At 39.9% G+C, this 18,587-nt stretch overlaps 1 protein-coding gene across 1 annotated transcript in view; it reads right to left on the minus strand.

Moving 5' to 3' along the window:
• Positions 1-18,587, minus strand: part of TMTC1 (transmembrane O-mannosyltransferase targeting cadherins 1) — a 151,044-nt gene that overhangs the window by 63,527 nt on the left and 68,930 nt on the right. The window contains exons 8-9 of the mRNA XM_062010316.1: positions 14,320-14,509; positions 1,469-1,590 (exon numbers count right to left, since the gene is read on the minus strand). Coding sequence (XP_061866300.1) covers positions 1,469-1,590; positions 14,320-14,509 — 312 coding nt within the window. The remainder of the gene's footprint in view (positions 1-1,468; positions 1,591-14,319; positions 14,510-18,587) is intronic.

The raw sequence follows: 18,587 nt of genomic DNA on the forward strand, positions 1-18,587 counted from the left end.
TCCAAGGGACAGTTTTCACTCACTAGACTTTCAGGTGTACTCTCAGCAAACAAAAGCTAGTGATGTGAACAAAGTCAGCAAGATTTGACTCAAAAAGCACGTCAGTTTGTAGCAAAGCACAGCTACAGCCTAACTGCTTAAGAAGCTTGTAATAGATTCAACAGCTCCTATACAGCTTGAATTTTACACCAGTGAGCAGCCCTTTTGTGACAGTGCTTATAAAAATGGCAATCAGAATATGCATATAGCTTTGCAAAAGACCACCTTTAGGCAATTGGCTTAGGGTTTTTGGATCCACGTTTTCTGAGGAATACAATTTCAATGTTTTGTGGAATAAAACTATTGTTTCAGTTATCACAAAGTAACTCAGCTTCACAATGGCAGTTCCCGTTAAGAGATAACCCCTCTGCACCTGAGAGTAAGAATTGGGCTTTCTGACTTGCAGATTTCAAGAATGATGATTTGTACTCATGGCTGGAACAAACTGCACAGTGGCAGAGGCTGCCCAGACAGCTTGTGGAGTCTCCCTCCTTGGAGATACTCAAAACCTGTCTGTATACAGTCCCAGATAAATGGTTGTAGCTGGCCCTGCTTGAGCAGGCGGTTTGAACCAGACCATCGCTAGAGGTCCTTTCCAACCTCAACCACTTTCTGATTTTGTGAAGTGAGCAATGATATAGTGCATCTTGGATTAATATATTTTGACTGCCACTGCAGCCTCTGGTCTGGATACTGTAGAGATGTCAGAACTAACACTTCAATGTTGTCCTTGAGTAAATACCATCCTAAGCATTCAGACTGCTGAAGTGACAAATGTTAGAGGCTGGAAGCTGAGGGATATCCCAGCACAGAAACTGAGGGACAGAGAAGTGGTTGGACTTTCCTCATCCTCTTCAAAAACTGCGAATCCTCCACTCTTAGATGTGTATGCAATCAATAGCTTACAGTTAGAAGGGCATATGCATATTCCAGAACTGAAGTCAGCAGCCTTTTAAGATAGCAATAGTCACCTTTGCTTTTAATGACCACCTAATATAGTGGGAAAGCTGAACAATACAACAATAGAAATATGACAGGTTACTTTTTCAGCTGCTGTCCTTAAGGTAAGGACACTGGAAAACTTAAGATGATAATGCTACCAAGAAAAAGAGTCTCTGAAGACAATCTTCAAGAAACAATACCTTATCTCCGTATTAAGCTGTTTCAAGCACACCAAAAGAACTGTGTTTAAAAAAAAACCAAAAACCAAAACCAGATTTTGGGTAGCTTTGCTCCTGACAAGCAATCTGCTCTCAGCCAGCTATAAAATCTCTCATGCTATCATGCCAAAACTCAAAGGCAGAGAACACACTCACTACCAGTCTAATGTTTGAAGTATTGCAATGTAAAGGGAAGAAGCAATCATGCCTGCTTTTAGAAAAGTAGGGATGGTGGTGTCATTAGAAAGGAATTCAATTGCAATAGTTACCTCGGCATGTAAAGGACTCGCTCTGCCACCACAAATCCCACCCTGAAGAAGAGGTTGCTGGCTGGGATGAAGGGGAAAACCAGGAACAACAAGCCAACCAAAACTTCTTTGTGTTCCAGTTTCTGCAATAACACAAAATTAAACAAATATCAACTAAAAAAATCCAACTTAATTCACCCTTAACTTTTCCCTTTCCTTTTGAGATTCTTATTTATTAGAAAATAAACTTAGATTAACATTTAATATGTTTTGCATTTAAAAAAATTACCCCAATACACTGTTCTTCCCTATTTACACACTGTTTGTGCTTCTGGTATGCCCAGAAAGTGCACAAGCGCTAACCACAGTGTGTATTTTTACCCTTGATACCTTTTCCAAGCTCAGCTCTATTGTATGCAGCTCTCTTCAGATGGCATAGGTAGTACTTAAAGTATACTCTATATTGTTAATATCTACGTATAGAATAGCATGAATGTGTGTATTAGCAAGTCTACCTCCCTGTGGCTGTATGTAAATACAGAAACACGTATCACATACACACAGATTGCTGTGCTCAATTCTAAGTGTTTATAACTGAGAAAAAGCTGTGCAATCAGTCACATTTTCTGTAAAGAAAACTAGCCCCAAATGGCACATTAATGCAGTCATTTTATCCCTCTCCAGACGATATCTAAACTTGAAATTATACTTTTGAGGTCTCCCTACTCATACACAGTTGGAAATTTGAGACGTGCTATATGTTAAAAATTAACGTTTTTCACTTAAGCTCAGTTAATGCCCTTCACTTGAGCTCACTTAAATGTTGGCTCGCTCTTTGAGGAGAAATAAAATTGCCACATGCAATTCAAAACAACTGTGATCTGCAAGGCGACACAAACATCTCAGGATGCTGCCATTCTTGTCACGGATAGACCCCAAGTCTCCTTGGGCAAACTGAGTTTCAGATTTAGCTCCAATCCATGAGGAGGAATCAGCTCATTCTGATGGTCTCAAAGAATGACATCAGGCTAACAGAAGCGTAACATTAGGTCTGTTATATCACTTGGGCAGACATCTGTGCTTTCCCATCCTTTGATACCACTGCCTCATCAGCTACTGAAGCCATCAGCAGAAGCTTTGTCATGCTTAGAAACAGATGCAACCAGAATCACTTAATGGGTGCAGCACTTCTTAATTGTTGTGGGCAGTTTCTCAGCTTCAGAGAGCAAATTGTCTTCTCTTTACTGGGGAGATCTAAATTTAGAAATGTTGAACAAGACTTTTGAGGAACAGAGTCAATCAATGATGTGGGACCTGTCTTGCTTTTGCACAGCTACAGACTGTAAGACCAGTTACCACTGGCCTAGTCAGTGACTGAAATTCAGAAGTCCCAGTATTAAAATATGCTCATCCTGTTCTGTGGGAAAGACAATGAACATTTATGATGGACACCAACTGCAAGGGTAACACATCAAGGAGGCTCTGATGTCGCTTTTGAGTTGAACCACAGGATCACAAAAAAGTGCGCTGGCTTCCTCTGGCTCAAAGAGAAAACACGAGGCAGAGAGGAGACCACAATTCATGTCTCCAAACTTCTTTATCAATACTTGCTTTAAACACCACAGTTACCTACTTCTAATACCTGATTTTTCATTATCTTTGAATTACAGTTACTAGTGTCTTCTTCCAGTCACAAAAACATCTAAAATACATTACTCCCAGAGCTGAAGATGACACCAATGTATAAAGCTAATGAGCAGAGGTGACCAGTAATGGTCATTTTGGGTTGTAATTACAACAGAATATTGAATAGAAATTTTTAAAAAAAGGAATTAAAAATTATTTCTCAATTCTGAATGCAAATTATCAGTTGTAGCTCAACTCTAACTTCCTTCCCACACAGCTCTGGATGTCCTGCCACTTGACACTCACTTCCCACCTTGTCTTGCCCATCTCCTGCCACTACTGTACCCCAGTACAACAAAGACCCAGAAATACAAGAAGATACGTTGTGCCCAAAGGGAGAGCACTGCTAATGCATAAAATGTTCTCTGTCCCCAAGATACACTCTTGCTTTCAAACAAACCAGCTATCAAATATTACCCTGGTTGTTGTTCGTTAAATCAATAATTGGGAAAGCAACCTCTAGTTAACATCTCCAGGAAGGACACAGTGTTATTCAAGGCTGCAGCATTGCAGATAAGCAAAGGAAACTGAATGCTGGCAAAAGACAAATAAAATCCATACATGAAATGCAAAAGAGGAAAATGTGGGAATTAGTTCAGCTGAAGGAAAAAACAATTCTGTGCCCTTTCTCCCTTCACAAGAAGTCACAGCTCTAGACTAACACCATTGAGGGCTGCCAGCTCAGTCCCTCCAGCAGGGCTCAGAGGCAGGAGCTCAGCACTCATAAACCAGCCTCACAGAGCAGCAGAGCCCCCCATGGCGCTACTTATTTCTGAAATAAAAAACATCTGGCAGCCAGCAGCACCCTTTTTAAGGTATTTGGTTCAAGGTAGAAGCTTTTGCAAATCAGCCTTGAAGTCCAGGCTTCGGCTGATTTTGTGCTACGTGTGGTCCTGCCTGTGAGCCAGCAGGTCAAACTACTGAGCTTGGACTGTGGTCATTCCAGAGCTCACTTGGGGTTTCTCTCTTCCACACAGCCATTATTTTTTCCAGGATTTGTACGGAAACTTTGTGTATTTGACACCTTGGCCATGTGGCTAGATCCTGCGCAAAAGGAGAGGCTGAAGAGAGCCCTTTGGCGGGAAGAGCAACCGGTCATCTGAAACTCATCTGTAGTCGTTAACAAGATGGTCTGGATATGGCCTCTGTCACAAGGAATTCCTAAATCACTGGCTGCCTATAGTTCAGAATTTATACTGGAGGAAAAATTTACCCTACTCACAGTCAGATCTCATTTCTTACTTCCCTAGTTTAGATAATGAGCAAAATCAGCTTTTGCCGTGACCCAAGAGCTGCATATTCCTCTGTCCCAGTCTTGCAAGAGCTGGAAGTATGGCAGAGCTATCTGTCCCTACTGTCCCAGCAAAGGCTAACATCTGCTTGCCTAGGCAGCTCAGAGAAAACAGAAAAAAAGGACAGAAACGTGACCATGATGTCTTAAAAAGATTGTGTGTACCGTAGGTACCATAAAAGCTAACAGCGTGAGTCTCATAAGACACCGTATCCTTTTCCCTATCAAAATTTACTTAGCAGATTCACCTTTTCTTCCCCCCTCCTCTGGGAGGGTTGATAGATTTATAAATGAGTAGACAAGCAGGAGAGAATTGTGAAAGAACAGCAAGGACTGGTACTGTAGGGCTGCAGGAACACTGGGCAGCAGGATCTTCCATCCAACACAAGCCAAAGGAGATGCCCTCCACGTGTTTTGAAAATAAGAAAAAAAACCATCAACCTGTATCTTGTGATATTTTATAGAGAAAAAAAGAGAAATATTGGGACCATTTTTTTAATTTAACTACTTAAGAGAGAGTGAAGCTAAAGGTGGCAGGGCCTGCACTTTCCAGGTGCCTGGAGCAGTAGTAAAAGGTTTTGAAGAGTAGTAGGCAATTCTGTTTGTCTTTCTTTTTCTTTAAAGTAGAAAAGCTTGGACTAGAAATTATAGATCATGTCATTCCTTTTGAAGAGAGGTATCTCCTTTCCTCTGAAACATAGTGCTTTCTTCTGGAAATATAAAACTTCTCTTCCTATTTGTCACAAAGTTCTCAGCAGGGGGGTTGAGAGAACACCACCACAGTACTTTTGAATTAACCTTTGGATGTTTCCTTTTGTTAAAGGCAAGTGACTTCAAACTAAAATAGCATTCCATATAGCAGATAGTTTGGTGGGGGGCCTAATTACAATTAGGTCTTCATTATATTGTTAAAAAAAAAAAACAAACACCAAAACTAAACACAAAAAAGTCAACAAAAAACCAAAACAAACCCAGCAAAAGAAACAAAAAAAAATAATGTTTTTTTCAAACTCCTATTTTTCACAGACTTATCAAAGAACTAAAGAACATCATTTCGTCTTGCAAAGGCAAGGCAAAAAAATTGACAAACTTCCTCAAACAAAATAGTAGAGAAGCACTCCAAGGCCAAAAACTTCAATACCGCAATAAATCTCCAAAAATGACTTCCTTGGCAGTTTAGGGGGAAAGGAAGAAAGTCCTGAGTTTACAAGTGAAAGAGATTTTCCTGTATTACATATAACACATATTCCTGAGCCACAAATAAATATTTGCTGACTACTGTTAAATTACAAGTTGTTCTCATGCCAGAGCTCACAAAGTACATACAGGCAGTATGCAGATTACTTCGACATATCTGTCATAAACTACAGACTTGCATAAGCCTACTGTAAATTCCCTATTTTTCCAGTTGAGAAAGCTTAATCTGACATGCCAGATCCATTAAGTCTCACACTGTGATGGCAGGACTTATGTTCACATTCCTCAGCGCCTAGAAGGGCTGAGTTGTTGGAAAGTAGAGCCATGAAGACAACCTTACTCCTGGCTGGATGAAGTCCTGTCTCATGGAAGACAGCAGCTGGACAAACAAGTCCAAGCTAATACCATTCTGTTCCACCTTGGAACATTTCCAAAGGTGTTTATACATGTTTGTCTGTTTGATGGGAAGGTGGAAATCAAATGGTTTTAATTTCATTCCCTAAAAATTTATTTTGAGAGTGAGGCAAATATCACCTCTTCACCATTTGGAAGTAACAGCTCGATGGAGTAAAAACTTTCTCTGTACAAAAGCATAAATCACCCTCTGCCAGCAAGCTCTGGACGGTCAATTGCAGACAGTGAGATATTATGCTTGGAACATCTGTCTGCAAGTGCAGAAAAGCCAATATCCAGGAAAGTTGGTAGTGCGTGGCTGTATAAAAGCAATGATTGCTACTACACGTTTTCAAATGCTTGCAGGCCTAGGAGGTAAATGCATTATCCATCAAAAGAGACTCAGATTCAAAGAAGCTACGTGACTGTAGACCACAGAAAGAAGATTACACTTCTTCATTTTACTCCAAACTTCCACTTGTGCAAACCCTTAGTACAGGCTGCACACAATTCATGTATTCCTGTTGTACCAATCACTTGTGAAGCCATAAGCAGCTCAGCAACATGACTCCTCACCAGCCAGCACCAAACCACTGGCAGCATCTCACCTGGCAAGAGTTCAGGATCTCCAAATATCCACTCTTGCATTTTATATATGCATGGTATTAAAGATAAAAGGGACAACACAGAAGCATGTAAAACTCCCTCTGCATTCATGCATAAGGTGATAAAAAGCTAGTCAGGAATCAGTCCTAGGGACACATCCCTTTGTATGGTCTTCAGGTTACCAGCAGAAATCAGGATGGGATGCATGCATTTTTATCTTCTGTGGCCAAACAAGAGGGCACTGCAGAGCTGTAGCTGTTTCACTCTGCTTCCTGTGCTATCACTTAAGAGTGAATGGTGCCAAAAGTCAACTGTCAGCAGACGGTCTGAAAAACTCAAACATTTGGCAAGGAAAAGGTAACTGCCCAACTCCAAATCTGTTCAGACATCCATCTGAATCAGCTTGCTCCTACCAAAAGAGCCACAAATTCTGTAATCACTACAATTTATCAGGAGTTTTACTCTTTGATCTCATTAAAAAAAGAAATCTGCATCTTCAGTAGTGCCAGATGCTTGAATGCCAAACTTAGCAACTCACTGTCTTCCTAAAATAACTCCACTTTCCTTGGTGATCATCTAGTTCTGATCATATCACCCACAGTTACTACTGACTAGAATTTTTATACTTCACAGATACTTCCAAGCCATGGAGATTTCCAACTCTCTTTGACAATTACTGCTGCCTGCTTATTAACTACCTGACACATTGAATCCTATTTCAAGCACCTGGCAGCAATAAAAACTACTTTCCAGTCCACCAGCAGCAGTAGCTATTTAGCAACTGGTATACAGTCACACATACACAACTCAAAAACTGAATCAAAAGGCCTGAAAGTATGTTTGGCTTCCTAACTCAAGATTATTTAAAAAGAAGGAAGTCGAGTCCTGGGAAGAAGGAGGGGTAGGGATAGATATTTAAAGATTTAGTTGTATTTCTCATTTTCCTTGCTCGGTTCTGATTGTTCATTAATAAATCAATTTCTCCCCAAGTTGAGTCTGTTTTGCCCATGATAATATTTGCTGAGCGATCTCCCTGTCTTTATCTCAACTCATGAATCTCTCTCCCTATCCAGTTTAGGCGGGGAACTGATAAAATGATCTGGTGGGCATCTGGCACCCAGCCAAGGCCAAACCACCACAATAGTTCTTTCCCAATCCCATAACCCACAGCAGAGCACAGAAGTATATTCTACCAATATTTTGCTTTTTATTTTAGTATTTTAGTATTTTGCTTTTTAAAGCAAAATTTTGATATCTACTACTTTCTTTTTCACTGTAGATCTTAGCTACCCATCCATTCAGCTGTGTGTTTACAGTCCTTCTTACCCAGGTTTCTAAAATTCCCTGAAGATATAAACTCATTTTCCCAATCTTTAATCTCTGCAGCCTCTAATTCCACTTGACAAGCTGACTTGAGCAGGATGCAGGAGCACACGCATCTTTAAAAGAGAAGTGGAACATTCCAATAGGAAAGTCAACAAATCGCTCCAGGAACTAGAATAATGCTTTTGACTTCGTTGCTGTTCTTCCCCTCTTCCCTTTCATTCAGTGTCTGCAGGTTGTTTCACTTCATATGGGGTTGGCACGTGAGGTGTGGAAGCAAAGCTAAAATTTAAATGCATGCACAGTGCTTGCAGTGCGTAAAAGCATTTTCTCTGAAAACTGATCATGGTGAGTTTGATCTTAAGAGGTAACATAGAGAAAGAGGGTCCTAACAGAAATCACACAGTAGTTTGGCAGCCTAATGTTACAATGAGTATTACTATCACCCCTAGCTGTAAATTTCTTGGTCCTCATTCCACCTACCCTCCCCTATCTACCCCTACTATTTGTGGCACTCCAAAACCTTTCAGCTCTGATTGGGCCTTGAAGTCAAATCAGAAGAAGAAAATGCTAGAAACAAAAAGAGTGGCTTTGAAAATACAGCAATTCCATGTTAATATGATGAGATGGGCAGAACTACCTGCCCCTATGAAAATGACCTGCCTAGCATGGAAACTCCTGCACAAGTTAAGAGCCTGTCCTTCATGGTGAGCCAAAGCAGAGCTTCTTTAGCTTTACACATACTTTACTCAGCATATCACATTTCAAACTTCTACCAACAGAATAAAATAATCTGATGCAAAAAGTACTTTGATAGTTCCTACATTTGCTCTTTTAATTCTCGGCAATCACATACAGACCGAGGAAGATGTCTTCTTGCATTTGAGTCTGACAGCTGGCACGGCAAACACCTTGGGAAGGCTTTCGTCTTTCTTCCAGCCCCACCGGAGACCCGCAGCTGATCCGCTTACGGCACTCGATGGAGCAGAAACGCAGTCGACGAGGCATGCCGGGCCTGCCCGCCAGCAGCTCCCTCCCTTCCTCCAGCTTTCACTAAACAGAGTCTTTCTGGCTTATTACTCTCTCCCCGCAGCAAACATTAACAACAGAAGCGGCATAGCAAAGACCTCGCTGCTAAGGATTAAGAACATCAGTCCTGACCTTCTCTTTCTGTGGAAGGAATTCAAATGGGCCCTCAGGAAAATGAAAGCAGGATTTATTTTAAATGGACCTTTTATGAAAATGACTGTGGTTTCCAGCTAGTCAGATAGACTCCATCGATAAATAGCCTTATTCACCTTGCTGTGCCTTTGAAGCAGGTATTGTTCTGGAAGTGTTGTGGCATATGAATTTTGCTAGGTATGCTTTCTAACTGTGCTGATACTATTGTAGAATATTATAAAAGGCAATTGTTCCCCAGAAAGGTCCATAAGCTGTGATTTATTAATGAAATGCCAAACCTGGGAAATGAGGCAAAGGTCTCAGGAGTGCAGAGTAAAGTAAATAGCATGACAGAATTCACATAATGAGTGCTAGCAAAAACAACAGAAACATGCACACAAAGAGAAGACATAAAACACATTCTTCTCCTTGATGGAATTAAACACTGTCAGCTAAGAAATACAGTCTGTGAGTGATTGAGGAATGTGCTTAGATGATATCCATACATATAAACTACCAGATAAATGGCAATATGATGCCAATTACAGCATGAATTAAATTCATAATAATTTGGTGTAAAATGCCTTGTATGCAGAGAAATGTAGAGGCAGCAGTACCTTAAAATTAGACCTGAAGTGAAAAACAACCAACTGTAGCATATCAAAGAACAGGATAATATATCTCTCATATACATCTCATATCTCGTGCAAATAACCTGAAAATCATCTCAATTTCCTGGACCATATGTAGCCATGTGACACACAGCAGCAAAGCGTGTTCTTTGAAAAGATATATCCTAAAGGACATTAGAGATTATTTTTTTTTAATTGAGTACTACATCAGTAGTACTCCCTTCTCAGACATGAGCAGGGAGACATGCACATCATTATGTGTTGCTGCTGAACAAGTAGAAAGTGTTGTGAACCACCACCAGGTACCTCCATAGGGCTGGTCATGAGTATAAAGGTAAGATGAGGGCCAAGCAGCATGAGGGACAATACATTTCCCCAGACTGATTCAAATTAGTTTTCCAGATCGCCTTACTCTGAATCACCCTATCACACACACATGAGCTTTCCCACTATCAGCCCTCGATATATCAGATACTATACAGAAAGTGGAATTTGATTCATCATGTGCACTACACATGTGTTCACAGCTGCAACTACAGGACAACCTGCATTTTAATCACACTGCTAATTAAGTAACGACCTAAAAATGCCATAAGGAGTTTCAAACATCTGAAGGGTTTTTCATTTCATGCTCATAGAATTACTATGACATGTCAAAGAAATAACTATCGTCCTGATGATATGCCAACAATTGTCCACTCTAGTTCACCAGGTGCTCACTATTTCTTCCAGCACAGAAAGGCAGTTCTATGGCCTTTTGAGTACATTAGTGGCCATTTGAAGCATCAAAAAGATGATTTCTCTGGCCTTGTAATTGGCACGCTTGGCAACAAAAAAGAGAGTGCTTCATCCATTTCACTGGTACCTTTGTAATCTACCTAGTCCCAAAGCCGGAAGACAGATCACCTTGCAGATGAGACTGTCTTTGAAAATGAACAAAAACTAAATCTCATCCTCTTTTACCAAGTATTATTTCTCTAGGATGCAGGGGTTGCAACAGCATCCTCAGCCTTTGGCATATCCCCAGCATGCTACTCAAAGCCCAACCAGACCAGGTGAGGAAGTTCACCACAAGGAGCTGAGCAGAACCTGAGGATTTCAAGACTCATCGGTGCCTTGGCTAACACAGCTCAAGAGAGGCAAATTGGCAGAGCATGCTGGGCACCTGTGGGCTGAAAAATTAAGTCTCCAGAGGTTTCAAAGAGTTGCTAAACAATGGACTGCAACTTTGTCACATTAGTCACTATATAAAAATCTTGCCCAGAGATGATAGCAAGGTTCTTTATTCCCACAGTGGAAGATGTAACAAGGAAATTTACTCCTGTCATGCCTCCTGAAGACACATGCTGTCATGTATGATAAAGGTGACGGCAGCAAGAGACAAGTATGGCTCTGCACCCAAATACTGTGCAGAACAACAAGTCCTTTTTGGGGAACTGCTCACGGGGAGCTCTTTGGGAGGGAGCAAGAGGGATTAGCATTTTGCAGACTAAACAACACAGCAAATGAAAGTTATATACAGGAATTAACACAGCGGTGTTTCAAGTGACTTCCTCATTATGTAAGGAGGACAACAGTGCACGAAGAGGATGAGAAGGGAGGCTTCTCTCTCAAAACAATAACAAACTGATGAGCTGTCTTCTCTTTTTCTGCAGTTTTCAGCATTACACCTCCCATCTAGTAACAGGGATGTTTGAAGTAAAGCACTTAAGGGTAGAAATTTTGCACTGTTTCTTCTCTGAGGTATAACAACATTCACAAAATGAAATGGAACAAAAAAGCTTCATGTCTTAGATGCCCTCTATCAGCACTACAGATACACGCCAATAGGGTTATTATCCTAATCACAAACGTCAACAACAAATTAGCCCTGTTTAAAATTCAATGGCAATGAAGGCAGAAATCCAATACCTGCATTCTCTAATTACAGTCCATGTAATATAGTCTATGAGTCTCCTGTGAGCTTGTTTTGTGGATCCACACACATCACCTCTCACCACTGAAAATTGGTTCAGTGTTCATTGCACAAATGTCTTCACTTCTGCCAAAATAATTTCCAGCATTTCTGTTCTCCAAGCCACAGAAAGTGTCAGTGACAATGAGAACTAATATGAGGTTTTGTCCTCTCTTACCCCTGCACACCTACAACTCAAATGAAGGGCACACAAACTGCATGCCTGTTCACTCTAAAACCATTTCTTAGAAAATTGCAGGCTACTGCTTCCAGGACAGACTTTGCAATGAAAAAGGAGAGAAAAAATGGCTGCAAAGACAGTTCTGTCTGTTTTCTTCAAAAACAGAGCAGAATATCTTAGACTTCACAAAATGTGAAAAATCAACTGATGCATCTCATGATGTCCTCAAGCTGCAAAATACTGAGAGCCTGACGAAAGGATGGTCTTTTTGAGGAGTAACAATGACATATGAAAGACCACTGCTGTTGCATTTGGAAAAAAAGCTTTCTTAAGAGTCCAATATAATGAATTATGTCTGCAGTTCACATGTCCTGAACTCCCTCTCCTTCCTCTAGGAGAGATTCCTGATAGCAACTGAAGCCAAACAGGATAATTTAATTCCAGGAAATGTCCCTCTTCCTACTGCTTGCTTTCTTCAATAATTCATATTACTTAGCATAACACTTCTTGCTACTAAACAGCAATATCACAACTGGGTTGTCATGAGAATCTTTAAAAATAAAATAGAAAATAGCCCAAAACATTTAGAATTTCCTGGAAAACACAGTATTTCAGCTAATACTCTAATAGTATCTAGGGCTTTGGGGAGCACATCCAAGTTGATCCCCAGGAACTATTACCAGTTCCAGGGTTACACTGGGTTTTCTGGAAGGCTCAGTAAGATTGATTGGGGCACTTTCTCAAGATGAGCTTTTACTTGAGTTAGACACAAAAACAGATCCCTTCAGATTCATTTTGAGTTTTCAAAGATAAACACAAAAGGATCTATAAGATTGACTTCAAAGCATCCAGCAGATAAATAACTAGAGACCAAAATTTGTGTTGCTTAATGCAACATTAACAGTGGTTAAGAGCAAAGAAGTGAACTTCTTCTCACAAAAAAAATCATTAAGTTGCAGTTTTAAATCAAACAGTGGTATTCATAAATCCAGACTTAATTGTTTTGCTTTTAAGAAAACAAAAACAGAAGGAATAAAAACAAGATAAAATCTAGACATTTAATGCACAAAGAGTTTTGAAATACGTTGGTTTGCAGTTTGACGGAAGACAAACAATTATGTTACCCAAAGGAATCTTTCTGGGTTATCATTTTACCCAAAATAAAATAAAACAAAATGTCTTTAGATAATCTTAAAAAAGATTTTTTTTCACAGCAAACCAACAACATTAATCTTATACATAGTACCAATTTTGACAGCAGGAGAAGAAATAAAAAGCAACCGAAACTTCAAACACCACGGGATATGATTTTTCAGAAGTGTTCAGTACTGGGCTAATGAGAATTTTATCATTAACTTCCCTGGGAATAAGATTAGGTCTAATACAAACACTTCTGAATATCTCTATCAGTGGGTAATGAAAGTAGAAGGAATACAAAATGGTGTACAACTTGCAGGAAGAACTAGTGAATACCTAATAGAGTACTTTCCCATATTTCCCATACAGCATCTGTCAATGTATAATCTAAATTAATGACTCCACAGTCTCAAACTGTTTGGTTCATTTTCTGTCTCTTATCAGGAGCACAGGGAAGACTGACAGGATGGACTGAAGCACATACATGACCTGCACATTTTATTATAACATAGGTATTAAAAACCTATCACTCCCCTACTATGCTTTTCAATGACATGCACGTTTAAGGAAGAGAAACTTTTGCACTATTTAAAAAATGAATACCAACACTTTTCCTAAAGATGTTTCCGCAAAGCAGTTGAAGGGAGCTTGTAATTCCTTATGATACATGAAAAAACAAACCCCTTATGAAAGGGGTACTTGTATATCTGACCTCTGACAAGTCTAGTCCAACCTCCCTTTCAATTCTGCCATATGATTAAGTGTATCTGAAATGCTGAATTTTGAAGCATGGTATACTAACTCTATTATTTACACTAAAAAATTTCCAGATCATTTCAGATTTCCCATGTTCCATTACTCCACTGATGAGAAATCTTCTCATCAAGATGTATCCAATGTTTAGGTTTTAGAAGCTCAGCAAAGGTACAACTACAATAATTGATTTCATTTCCAAATGGCTCTGTGGATGACAGTTCCCAGCCCTGTTTGAAGCAAATGACAAAGAGCCTAATGGCTATAGGAGAGGCAGAGATGCGTAACAACTTCAGTGGGGTTTGGATCATTAACACTAATTGAGTGCAGGACTCCAGGCCAAGTTCTGCCCTCAAATCAGACCAATTAGAGACTGAGATATTCAATTAGATATTTTCATCTGTTAAGCTTGCCTGCACTAGTTACATAGCGGGATGGTTTTTTTCACTTCCATTCCATGCATTTGAGAGGAAAACTTGTGCTTACTGACCATTCCATCTGAAGATTAGGAAACAAGATTTTAAACAAGATATTGTATTGCGTGTCTTTTGGCATTACCTTGAATGCAGCTATGCAGTGTAGGCTGAGTAATGTCATCACCAGCACCAGGAATACTGTGGCCAAGTTCCTCGTGTCCCAGATGGACTCGATCAAAGGGATGCTACCGACCTGCCAGTCGTAACACAGGGTGATTGGTGCCAGCAGAAGCCACGCATTGAAGGCCAGAAGGTAGGAATAAGTTAGAAACCTGCAAAAGAAAGCAAATAAGGTAATACATGGAATGACTACCAACACATGAAATATTCTCCTTTGGCAATTACCCCATATTATATGGAAGGAAGGAAAAAATGTCCAACAACAGAACTCTGCAAATACAGGCAACACCATACCCCTCTCTCAATGAAGAGATGCTAACATAGATATTGGGTATTTCAACAAGTCATTTAAAGAAATAACAGAAGAGCAATAATATTTATGTGGTTTCTATGCACCAGTCTTTGAAAAACTAACACTTCCCATTCAAACGTTAGATTTTTGAAGTGACTTTCTATCAGCTTCAACAATAAAGGGGTAATAACAAAGCAGGTACATACACAGAATCATTGCACAGTTCACTGCATCGCTCCTGCAACACAAAATATCCCTCTAGCTGGGTTTAACTGACAATTTAGGATTTCTCTTATGTGCACAATATTGAGCAATTAAAGTCAGATCTCTCTGCCTTTTCTCTTTGGATCTTGGCACACAGAGAAAATACAGAAAAAAGAAGGCACAGGCTGACTCTTGGCTGATCCCATCACAGCTTGTTACGGCTGGAGATAACTTGCATGAGATGTGCCACAGAAGTGATGGAGAAGTAGGGAGTCTTTCAAATTGCTGTAATCTTCATTACTTGGTATTCTCAACAGAGAGGAAATTAATAAGGAATAGAAATGGGGAACAAGCTGCCCTATGGGAAGTATGCAGGGCTTTCAGAAGACTGAACAAGAGCAGCATGTGTGCAACTGGGCTAAAGAAAACAAAACCAAAAAAAACAAGAAAACAAGAAAAGAAAATCAAATCAACATTTCCTCTCCCCTTCACCTTTTGCTGCTTGGCACTTACTTGCCCAACACTGCATCCCCTCAAACAAAATTTATGAAAGTTCAAATACTTTTGTGTGCATGAGGCTGGAGATCATTCCAGCAATTGTGAAGTCAGTCAAGTCAAACTGCAACAGTCTTAGGACAGACAAACCCTTTCTTGGTTTGCAAGTGGAAAAATTCACATTGTACACAGCACAAAAGACAGCAAGTACTTAAAAAGAAATTAGATTATATTCTATCCTTCATAGGATTTCTTCCATCTGAGGCTGCTTTGGCTGTTGTTATCACACCCAGTTGTTATGGTACCTTAGCAGGTTTATTAAAATGATAACAAAGAATGCCTAAGCGATGCCAGCCCATGTAGATAGAGGATTTTTTCACTCACCATTTACAAATGTGTCTCCCTGGGGTGAAAATACAGCTACTTACGACACTTACAACATTATATTTGTGACAGAAGGGGTAAGACACTGAAGCTAAATGTGACTATAGGCAGGCAACATGGAAGTTCTCAATGGGGTTTTGAACCAAGACATGGGAATGAAACAGGCCTAAGTTTTTGTACAAAGATTTTAAAATAACCACAAATAGGGTATCAATGTCTCTTCTCATCCAAAAAACAGACATCTCCAGCAGCATAGCAACCCAAAAGCAGGGAGGCTTACAGAGCTGGAATAATGTTTCACTGTAAACAGTGGAAAAGGCACATTCTCATTTCCCTGTAAATCCTTCTAAGCTCCAAATTCTGATGGAAAATAGAATGTTCCCACATTTTCAAGGTTTTCAGACATTTGGTATGTTTCTCTTCCATCCTTCCATTTTCCTTCCTTTTCCCAACCTGAGGTAGTACACCAGGGGCAAAGTAAGAAAATCCATCTTCTCTCTTAACAGAGGCAGTGATTAAAAAGTCAGTTTCTATTTAAGAAACTATCCCTCAAAAACATAATCTAATTTTACTCAAAGTCTTCTTACAATTTTGATTGTTCACTTACAATTGCGATAGTTCTAAAAGAAACACACGTCTTTTCCAGTTACCAAGCCAAATCCTTCCTGTCCTGCATTAGAGAGAAATATATCTGCACAAAATCTTGTAAAGCTTAAGCAAACCAAGGTGTTCACTCGTGATGCAACATGTGGCCTGACCCCACTTCTGCTCAGCCACAATACAAACCAGAATTCTGTACCAGCCCCAATACAACATCAGGTCAGAAAAGGTTGTCAGCATTTTATTGACATAGTAAATGCCAAACTGAGATCCATTTCTAGAGGTACTGCATGTCCATTTATGTCACTCTAAATACTCTCATAGCATACTATATAGTTCCAACTGTGTATATCAGATAGGATTTTCAGAAGCGTTGAGTTAGTTTTGCACTTCATGGCTCAGGAGAAGCTAGTTTTTGCAGGGAGTGTCCTTTTGTGCCCTGGCCCATTCATATTTTCAATAAGCATCACAATATTCGTGACAGTTTGTATGCAAACCACAACGTACACCAGAAATCCTGCCCTACTTACTCAGACTGGGCTGCTGGGTAGGAAAGAGGCAACATTTGGAGTCTTTGCAAACTGCAGCATTGCAGTTAAAAGGCAGACTAGTTGCTTTTCTGCAGCTTCACTGATAAGGCAGAAGCTGATAAATAGTTGCACAGCACAGAATAAACACACAGAGTTTGCTGCCACAATAAATTGAGTCAGTTTAACAAATTTTAAGAGGAATTCAGGGTAGTAAGTTTAGTGTGCGTCCATGCGTTTCTCCTGGAATGCTGGGACAAACTGCTGTTGAAGACGAGAAGACACGCTCCAGGACACACACTGATCTGGAAAGGTTTGCAAACAAGTCTCTCCTTCCATGTGGGGTTTCTATCTTCCTTGAGAGCCATATTCACGACTTGCTGCCAGAGGCAGGTCCCAGAGGACATGGACAATCAGTGTTTCATAACTGTAATAGGTATTATCTTAAACACACTCAGCCAACAGCAGTGAGCTATTTTAAAGCCTGGGAACAGTCATTACGATCTACATATGGTCAACTGGTTCGCCTCTCCAGACACTACACTAGAGAACTCTTGGTCACATGTCTCATTGTCAAGCCTGAACCACTCTCATTGAACATGCATGTGCCATCAGCAGGCACAGAAGCAAGCTCCAGTAGGGCACTGTCTGATTTTAGGAGGCATTTGTAAACTGCAAGAAAGCCTCAAAAGAGCAAGCTCCGATCCAAGCAAAAAGTTTGTTTATGCTTTCAGCATTGGTAACCCATCCTTGAATACGATTGATGGCTGTATAATATCAAGCACTACAAGCTATGGCTATTCCAGGTACTAGGAACAGAAAAATAACAGGATGCTAATAATAGTTACTGACAATTCAGCACTGCTTTTTACTTTTGGCTCTTGAAAGCACATGATATTCCTTGACATTCGTGTGGCACTCATATCACGAGGCTAACGAGGGAGAAAGGTAAATGCAGGAGAAACTTTGGAAGAACCTTCTCAAAGCTGACACATCAAGGAAATAATCTGCAAATTTTGAAAAGACCCAAAGATTCATGGAATCATTCCAGGAGCTAATTACATTTCAGCAGCTTACCTGCAAATGACAACAAAAGTGTTTTCTTTTAATTAGTTGACTAAGTGAATTACATTTGAAATTAATGATCTTCTCTATATTGCTGTTCAGGAATTCCAAGAGAGAAAAACCCCTGCCTGTAATATCTCCAGCTCTATCAGCTAATCCCAGGAAAGACAGTGTATTACTGGTGAGGTGACTGAAAAAATTCGCCTCTTAATTGGCAATCAGTTTTCCCCCAGGCTGGGTAACAGTATTTGCATTACAGCAGAGTCTGGGGTGGGGTTTTTTTTTTTCCTATTTGCAAATTGAACATGGAAATCCAAGTTTCAGTGGGTATCAAGTGGTTCTTTTCACTTCTCAGAATCTCTAGCATATTCTGAAACATACAGCCTCTCCTGTAGGTAGCAGGTGTTGTCATGGAAATCCAGTTTGTTTAGTTTAAATTTTTTTAGCTTAAATGTACTGTTGCGTGCTTTGTTTGAGATAAATACAGGATGACTCATACCTAGAACCTGTTGCAGAAAACAACTATCTGAACTGATTGCTTCTGCTGCACAAATGAAAGTAAAGGGTACTACTTAAAGCCATAAACAATATGACAGAAAAGTACTTGAGGGATTGTCTGTTACCCTTTGCTGTAACAGAGACTGACGAGCTTAGAAAAGCTCT

The sequence above is a fragment of the Colius striatus genome, chromosome 1 (genome assembly GCF_028858725.1).
Source record: "Colius striatus isolate bColStr4 chromosome 1, bColStr4.1.hap1, whole genome shotgun sequence".
Lineage (NCBI taxonomy): Eukaryota > Metazoa > Chordata > Aves > Coliiformes > Coliidae > Colius > Colius striatus.